At 31.7% G+C, this 8,730-nt stretch overlaps 2 protein-coding genes across 2 annotated transcripts; both read left to right on the top strand.

The window, feature by feature from the left end:
* The first annotated feature begins 100 nt into the window (after positions 1 to 100).
* LOC107020648 (ubiquitin-conjugating enzyme E2 10-like) lies at positions 101 to 3,688 on the top strand. Its single transcript, XM_015221099.2, has 5 exons — positions 101 to 232; positions 327 to 418; positions 1,452 to 1,579; positions 2,709 to 2,813; positions 3,291 to 3,688. Exons 2-5 carry the CDS (start codon positions 349 to 351, stop codon positions 3,432 to 3,434), a joined length of 447 nt encoding a protein of 148 aa, XP_015076585.1. The 5' UTR covers positions 101 to 232; positions 327 to 348; the 3' UTR covers positions 3,435 to 3,688.
* Positions 3,689 to 4,963: 1,275 nt separating this feature from the next.
* On the top strand, positions 4,964 to 6,214 carry LOC107019835. The gene is made up of 2 exons (XM_015220205.2): positions 4,964 to 5,364; positions 5,535 to 6,214. Exons 1-2 carry the CDS (start codon positions 5,131 to 5,133, stop codon positions 5,964 to 5,966), a joined length of 666 nt encoding a protein of 221 aa, XP_015075691.1. The 5' UTR covers positions 4,964 to 5,130; the 3' UTR covers positions 5,967 to 6,214.
* The last annotated feature ends 2,516 nt before the right edge of the window (positions 6,215 to 8,730 follow it).

The following is an 8,730-nucleotide window of genomic DNA, read 5'->3' on the forward strand; positions in this document are numbered from 1 at the left end:
TAAAATTATAGATAATAATCAAGTGTAGGGCCATGATAAGTTCCCCAAAATCCCAATCACACAGTACTTCCGGTGGGGCTCAAACTAGGGGCAGCCAGAACCATTGAATATAAACAAAAAAAAAAAAAACAGCTGCAAATAAAAAGAAAAAAAAAAGTGATATATTCCTCAACCCAATTTCATCTACTAGTTTCGCGTAAAGAGTCAGCAGCTTTTCCGATTTTCTGATCAGGTAAATTCATGCCTTTTATCTATGTATATTTTCCAGAATTTCTTGTTGTTTTGTGTTGAATTTTGATCTAGTTTTTGTTTTTTGGTGTGATTAGATTCAGATTTGTTTGGATTTTGATGGCTTCGAAACGAATATTGAAGGAGCTGAAGGATCTCCAGAAGGATCCTCCTACTTCATGCAGCGCTGGTGTCTATCCTTTCTTTCCTCTTGTTCTGATGTGTTTTTGACTTTTTTTTTTTTAATGCTTTTGTGTAAAGCTTTGATTTTTACCTTGTTTGGTGATTGATCCATGGTTTAGAAACTCAAATGTCAATTTTTAATCTTAGTTGAGCTGATTTTAGGGTTATGATTTGCTTGATTATTGTAATGGTTCGTTCTGTAGTCAAAGATATATGTATATAGCTAGATTTGATGAGTGGTCAAATGTGTGGCTTGATTTGTTATCTGTGAGTAATGTTCGTGTCGCCTTGAGCAGCTGGATTAATTCACACACAGAGTAACTCTGGTAACACATGGGTTTGCTATGTTTTGTTCATGTTAGCTCTTTGTCTAAAATGTTGTTCTTTGACAATTATCACTTCATTCATTTCCCTCTATTCTGCATAGCACAAATGGCATTTGCATTGAAATTTGAATGGCCACTTAAGTCTTCTGTGATGCACAAAGTAGACGATTGAAACCTTGGAGCCTTAACCCTTTAAGTTTTAAGGGGTGAATTACTAAAATTATCTTCTTATTTATGATTTTTTAATATGCGTGTAAAAAGGAAAGTGTTCAACTAATATGGGACAGGGGAGTAGTATTGTAGCTATGTTACCTTTTTAAAGATAGAGGGGCCATTGCATTATCCCTGAGTTTTGAAGGTTGCAGCAATTGGCCCTTAACAGTTTAGCTGGTCATCAAAAAAAGAAGTTGTAGCCATCTTACCTTTTAAAAAGAGGATCTCAAGCTTATTTTTACAACTGGAGGATTATCTATAAACATGATAGTTCATGTGCATTTCTTTTAATTAGCTTCTGTGTATAATATGATTCATGCTTGACTATCTTTTTACATGATATACATCTGGATTTGACAATTCTAATTTGAATTATTGTGAGAGGGCATTTTCACTATTCTTCATCTAGATGTCGCGCACATGTTCCTGCATCTGTAAAAGATGTACATGCTATGTTATCTGTCATTCTTTGACATTGACTTCCTAACAACTTTGTGACAGGCCCTGTTGGAGAGGACATGTTTCACTGGCAGGCTACAATAATGGGGCCCTCTGATAGCCCTTATGCTGGGGGTGTTTTTTTGGTCACGATCCATTTTCCTCCGGATTATCCATTCAAGCCTCCTAAGGTATCTTACAATTGCAAATTACTTTGAGTTAATGATGTCTCTGCTGGCGACTATTCTATTTGCAGATGCCTTCTTATTTGATTTTGCATATTGGAAGTTTGGAACCTAGTTTTCTTGCTTTTTTGACTGTTTTTTGCTAGAGTGTTTTTAGTGATGTTCATATAGATCTCCTAGTAATGAGCTTGTAGTTGTGGTGCATAATTTTGAGTCATTGCGACCAAGAAGAGAAGTTGATTTTTGCTGTTAACTGATCGTGTGTCATTAGTGGAGCCTTCTCTGGCTTTATTTTCTATGCTTGTTTGTTAGACTGTCACCTTGCATGAGAAACACATTTTCAAGATTTTAGTCTAACGCACATATAAAAGCATGAGTATGTTTATAGAATGGTATGTGTTATGCTACTTATATCAGCATGGGACACAATGCTTGTCTTTGTAACTTTTGGTCTAGATTAAGGTGATTAAGGAGGAATTGAGATTTCATCTTCCAATTTTGTTTTTAATAGTGCCTTGGACTATGCATACTTTTACATCATTTATAGAAAGAATGAAAGGGATTCTCTTTGGGGAGGGTTGAGAGTTCAGCTTCTTTAGAATCAAGTTGGTCAGTCTGGTTCAAATCACAGATTTCTTGCAGAAAAAAAATCCTCTACGAGACTTCAAATGTACGGATTTGCTGATCCATGATCAATATCAACTAGGCTAAGTGGTCTGCATGACTCATTTATGTTTTATACACACATACTGGTCAATGATGATTTTTTCCCAAATTACTGATTGACAGTTGATTAATATAAAAGATCACCATCTTTCGGCTAAGGTTGCATCAAGAAAAAATAAATAAAAAATACACACATACTGATACTCACACACAAGAAAGATAAAGGAAAAGGAAATACATAGATCTATTTGGAGCAAGTGATTATTGAGGATTTAGATGGCTACCACACTAGTCTATATTGAGGCATGGTTGATAGCGCTATTTAGAAAATTTTCATGTCAAACTAATTGTTTCTCTTGTAAACCTTTAGTTGGTGAACCTGAACATGTGAATTCATGTGCATCAGCTTATAAACTGCAGTTTCCCTCTAGACTTTATTGTGTAACATTTATTCGTTAAATCCTTGCAGGTTGCTTTTAGGACAAAAGTTTTCCATCCAAATATCAATAGCAATGGGAGTATATGCTTGGACATACTGAAGGAGCAGTGGAGCCCTGCCTTAACTATTTCCAAGGTCCTTTCTTACCTTTATCTGCTGAGCAATAATACAAGCTATGAAAACATACCTATTCCGAGGCTTGGGACCTTCATGATATAAGTGCCTTTTCAAATAGATTTTGATTCATTAGCTAATTGTGTATAATCTGTAGGATAGCTAATGAAATTTTATCGACTCTTTAAAAGGGAAAGATCATTTAATTGGGCATCATAGATAATAGGTGACCTAATATTATTCCTTAATAGCTTTAGGGAGCAATGATGAAAATATTTTAACCGTCTAATGTGTCCTTCATAAAGCACTTTGATTTTGGTTGCATAGGATAAGATATTGTCCCCGATTCTCTGCTAGTAGCATCATTTGTTTTTTTCTGAAATTATGAGTTCTGTTAAATGGCTTTCCAAGACCAGTTAAAACTGGTTTGTGTTTCGCGAAGCATGTTGTGTTATTTATGTTTCTTAAGGTGGGAAAGGATTCTGGATTACATTTCAGGTTTTGCTTTCAATTTGCTCACTTTTGACGGACCCAAACCCTGATGACCCCTTGGTTCCTGAGATTGCTCACATGTACAAGACTGACAAGTCCAAATACGAAGGAACCGCCAGGAGTTGGACCCAGAAGTATGCCATGGGTTAAAAAATTTAACCCTATGATGGCTTGAATTGATATAAACAAAAACAAATTTCAAATGTTTTATCTTCTCTATTCTCCATTAACAATGTGTAGAATAGCATTAGGCGTTGCTTCTCTACAGGAAGAACGATAATGCTTTGAATTTGTTTATGTATGAATGCTAATATTTGAACTTTGAACATGTGTGGGAAGCGTATGTATCTGCTTTTTGACTGTTTCTGTTGGTTTGACTATCTATTTGTGTAATTATTTCCGTACTTCAAAAGCCTTTTGTAAATTCTACCGTGTTTATTTATACGGATAACTATAGTTCAGCCTGGATATACTTGCTTCCCTCCATGTTTTGGAGTCTATTCGGTAATATGTCCGAGTTAGTTTGTGTGCATCTACAACCAAAGTTTCAGCAGAAATCACCTAGCTTGTCTTCCTTGGAACTCAAACCTTATTACTTCGGTCCGATTCTTCTGCAACTAACCATCTAGCAATGGAGGTTTATTCATTGCCAGACTTTTCTCTCTTCTTTGTATCGTTCCAATTATTTCGGATCTCTCCGAAAGGACCATTGCTTACATGATTGAATGTGTAGGAGAATTAGTGTTGTTGATCCTTTGCTTGGATCCTGAGAGTTAAAAAGTGAGTGAAAAGAGATGAAAATCATATTCTTTTATCTGATAAGTTGTCGAAGAATCCACTTTTTCTTTTTTTACCAACGTGAGTCACATTTGGCAATGATTTACATTTTCTTTTTTTTCTTGTTGCTAATTCTGCAACTACTATTTATTTTCTTTATGTAATATAGCAAGTATATAATATGAAACCACGATAAAGAAAAAACAGCAAGCCAGCCTAGTATAGCAACGTAACTTAAGTTAATTAATACGTTACCAAACCTTTCGATGATAAAGATATATAAATGATTTCGACTTATTTAGTTGTTTTTCTATTATTTGAATTCATTATTTGTACATATTAAATAAGTTTCTAAGATAAAAATCAGTTTGAACCATAATACTGTATATGTAAATGACAAAGATAGACCCACAATTCAGAATTCTAGTCATTTAAAACTATTGAGTTTTTAGTTAATAATTTTTATATGCGTGTTTAATAAATATTATACAAAAATAAATTTTGGATTAAAATTATTGAGTTGAGTCGAATTCGTACCAAAGCACAACTCTACCCCATATTGAGTACGAATACGAGAACGTGTGGGACAGTTAACAGCTAAAGGTTTCAGCAGCAGACAAAACTTGCTATGAAAAGATTACCACTTGCAAAAAAAGAAGAAGACAACTATGCGACTTTCTAGGTTTCAATTTGTTTGTTCTATTTTAACTTGACATAAAGTTAAATAAAATTTAAAATATTTTTGAATCTCATTATCTTAAACTAAAGATATATCAAATACATCAAAATGTACTTTAGTTTTGTAATTTTAATATAAATTTAAAATTAAAAAAGATAAGACAACCAAATTGAGACGAACAGAACATAAAAATGATTAGGCTAAAGTATACCAAATCCAGACCACTAAAGTAGGAACAGAGCTCTACCTTACATTCCAAGTGATCTTAAAAATTTCCCAAACAAAAAACAAAACATGAAAATAAGCGGAATTTTAAAAAGCAAAGGCAAGGTAGCCTTTTCAAGTATAAAATGAATTGATTGATGCTGCATTTTTTTTACCATATGATATATGAAGATGCATAATACTACTTATACAGATTTGCATAATCTTAGTGAGAGAACAGAGGTTTTATATCATGAAATTAGTGATAGAATCCGTCGTGAAGAAATTAATTTCTGTACACATTGTGCTGAACATGGTCGTTATTGCGGAATTGTAGACCTCACAATGGAAGATAAGGAGAAATTGATTTCAATTCAAGACTCATTAAAGGATCTTCAGAACATCCTCCAGCTCTACCAGGTTCTGATTATTAGTTCTTTTTCTTCTTTTTTTTTTCTAATTATGAGTAACGATTTTAGATGAGACAGTCATACACGACTCAATATACAAGTCATCATGGGTTTGAGTCTAGTTGTAAAATTACATAGATCGACACTGCTTACGTAAAATTCTGTACTTGTACAATGCAGGCATTAGAGTCTCGGCAGCAGAGACATCACAACGGGGCGCTTGTCCGGTTGGAAGCAAGTAGAATGATACTGATAGACAAATTAAATAAGTATCCAACATGGGGAAAGAAACTACAAGTGATTGAAGAACTAAAAGAGTATTTTGGCAAAGGCATTACAGATGCATTATCATTTTCTGAAAATTTTGAAAAAACAGAACAGAAACAGAGTGAAGATGAGAAAGACAAAAAGAATAGTTCAAGTTTGTTGATCATTTGCATAAAAAGTTTATTTAATCCATGGAATTGGTATCGTGTGACAAGAATTGCTGCGATAGCATTGATATTTAACGTTTACAGGAATAGAATGCAAGATAAGAATAAGATGTCTGGTCCAAGATTGCAAATAGGCTGTTTAGATAGCCAATTAGCTGTTTCATATGGAAAGGGATAACTCATAAACATGAGTGTAAAGTAAGAGTAGGACCATAAGAATCAATTGTACACAATCTTATCCTGCATTTCTGCAATACATTATTTCCACAGTTCAAACATGTGACCCTCCTGATCACATGACAACAACTAACAACTATAGTAGCTACACCAACACTTCCTTTCAAGGAAAGGGATGATCGTGTGTACTTTTTTTATATAAAAAAAAAAAATTCAATCAAAAGAATATACTTCAAGTTGTTTGCTGAATAGCCTTGAGTTAATAGTGATGAGTATGATTCCAATTTATTTGTGTAAGGCATACATATATATATATTATAAAGTATACCCTATGTGCATACATATTTTTTAAACTACATGGTCCAAAGGTGTTGGGCAATAATTTTCTCTAAAGGAGAATTGTTATAAATCATCCCCAACCCCATGTAGATACTTGCTAAAATGTTAATATGAGTGAAAACATAGTAAAATATCACGAAATAAAATTTTGAACTCATAAAATCAAAAGTACAACGAGTACGATAATACTAAGAAATTAATAGGTCCAAAGAAAAGCTCCCATGGCAAACTTCCTCTTATGGTTTACATCACCATGAATTGGAAGTCCATATTGTGTAAGCAAACAATCCACCTTCCATTCTTCCATACTCTCATAATCAACCTTTGTATATTTTGGGTAATGCAATGGCATTTGAAATCCAATTCCCCCACAATCATTTGATCGTGCCATCGACTCCATACTTCTGCATGACACTTTATTATTTTCGATCCTAACACATCGTGCTCCACCATATGCTCGTGTCATCGACTCGACACCAACACCACTCACTTTTTCCCCTCTCTTTCTATAGTTACAATAATAATTAATATATGCTTTGGAAATATAAGATTAATAATGTTTTGTGTATTTATAGAGGAATTGGAAGAGAGAGAGTTCATTAAGCAAATTAAATTATGGATATTGTCGAGGTAGATGTGTGGTTTATTATATTACTTTAGTGGTGATATATTTTGATAGTAACGAAGGATTTAATGTTGTTTTTCTATGTGATTTATGCTGATGAATACAATGAATAAGAAAACCAACAAGTTGTTAAAATAAAATTTAAATTTGGGGATAATAACTATAAAAAATGTTATGTTTATTAAATTAATAAGTGATAGTTTAAATATGAAATTTACACACTAAAATAGTGGTGTCAAAAATGAACCTTTATGCAAAAATACATAAATTGGTCTCCTAAACTTGTCCACACTTTCATTTTGACATTTTAACTAGAACTAATTCATTTCAGTATTATATTTATTTTCTTAAAGAGTTAACTGTAAAACACATTTAAACAATCAATTTTTCGTGACTTTTAAACCTTTGTATCCATTGTTCTATTTACATAACTAATTGTCTATCTTTTTAAGAGTTTCATATCTCAATTATCACTTCTATATCTTAAAATAGACCTCGATATTGCATTTCCCTTTCCATGTCTTTTGTTCAAGCTTATACTGAAAGTGCAAGAGGGAGTGGGGTAGATATACTTCACATAGTTTCAATATATGGTATTAATAATTCAAATTTACATTTTGAAGTTTTCTATTTTTAATAATATATAATTAAATATGGTATGTATATATTGACTAGACGTAAATATATCGTGCAGATAAATTTTTATCCCTTTATTTAAACAGTTAACAATGACGTGTATTTATTGACTAAGTGTATCTTAAGAAAATATATAAAAATCTTTCCGAGACCAAATTTGTTCTAAGAAATTTATAACCAAAATTGGACCAAAATATCTCGATTTACTTGATATAATTTTACTATATGATATTAGTAATTAAACTTTGCACTTCGGAGATTTTCACTTTTAATAATATATGATTAACTATGACATGTACATATAGGCTAGGCGTAAATATCTTGTGCATGTAATTTTTTACCGTTTTATTTAAAGCAGTTAACTATGGTGTGTGTTTATTGACTAGGTGTAATTTGAAAAAAATTGTAAAACTCCTTTCTAGACCAAATTATTCTAATCAATATATATATATATATATATATATATATAAATCTGAATCCAAAACCGCTGATGTGACACCTCTATATGGCCTCCATTTGTTTTTTTTTTTTTGTTTTTTTTAATTCTTTTCATAAAATATTTTTTTATTAATTATAAAATTCAATCATATTTAATATTGTAATCATATGAAATGAGTTACAAAAAAACCCCATCTATTGACATTCTCTACTTAAATAGCATGTCTTTTTGATTTTCTTTTAACCATTTTTATGACTTATTTTATCTATAATACCAATCATCTATGGAGATGTTGCATGTTCATTTCCATTTTTTCATTCTTTCTTTTTAGTAGTATAATCTTTTAATTTTATTTTGTTCATCGTTTTCTTCATCAATTATGTAGTTAAAGAATAAAAAAAGAAGACATAGAAAGATGATGTCACGATATGATCTTCACTTTGATGAAAATAATTTGTATATTCTTTAAAGATTCATCACATATTTGGTACAAGTACAACAAAATGAAGAAAGAAACTTAATTATCTTGGAGATTCATGCATAGAGAGTTGTAGTAGTATAAAAGTTTGATTGATTTTCAAACATTTTGAAGATTTATTGTTGTACTATTTTGATTTCAACTAATATTATTTTGTTCTCTTTATTTTATTTCTTCATTTTGAACAAAAAAATGATTATTCCATTCATTGTTGTAGTTGTTGAAGATGAAAAGATGCACAAATATAT

The sequence above is a fragment of the Solanum pennellii genome, chromosome 5 (assembly GCF_001406875.1).
Source record: "Solanum pennellii chromosome 5, SPENNV200".
Lineage (NCBI taxonomy): Eukaryota > Viridiplantae > Streptophyta > Magnoliopsida > Solanales > Solanaceae > Solanum > Solanum pennellii.

Excerpts from the sequence above, each read along its gene's own strand:
- LOC107020648 (XM_015221099.2), top strand. The coding sequence starts at position 349 with ATGGCTTCGAAACGAATATTGAAGGAGCTGAAGGATCTCCAGAAGGAT. Across the intron at positions 419-1,451 it reads TCCTACTTCATGCAGCGCTG|GCCCTGTTGGAGAGGACATG; the intron begins GTGTCTATCCTT and ends ACTTTGTGACAG. Across the intron at positions 2,814-3,290 it reads CTGCCTTAACTATTTCCAAG|GTTTTGCTTTCAATTTGCTC; the intron begins GTCCTTTCTTAC and ends ATTACATTTCAG.
- LOC107019835 (XM_015220205.2), top strand. The coding sequence starts at position 5,131 with ATGAAGATGCATAATACTACTTATACAGATTTGCATAATCTTAGTGAG. Across the intron at positions 5,365-5,534 it reads ACATCCTCCAGCTCTACCAG|GCATTAGAGTCTCGGCAGCA; the intron begins GTTCTGATTATT and ends TGTACAATGCAG.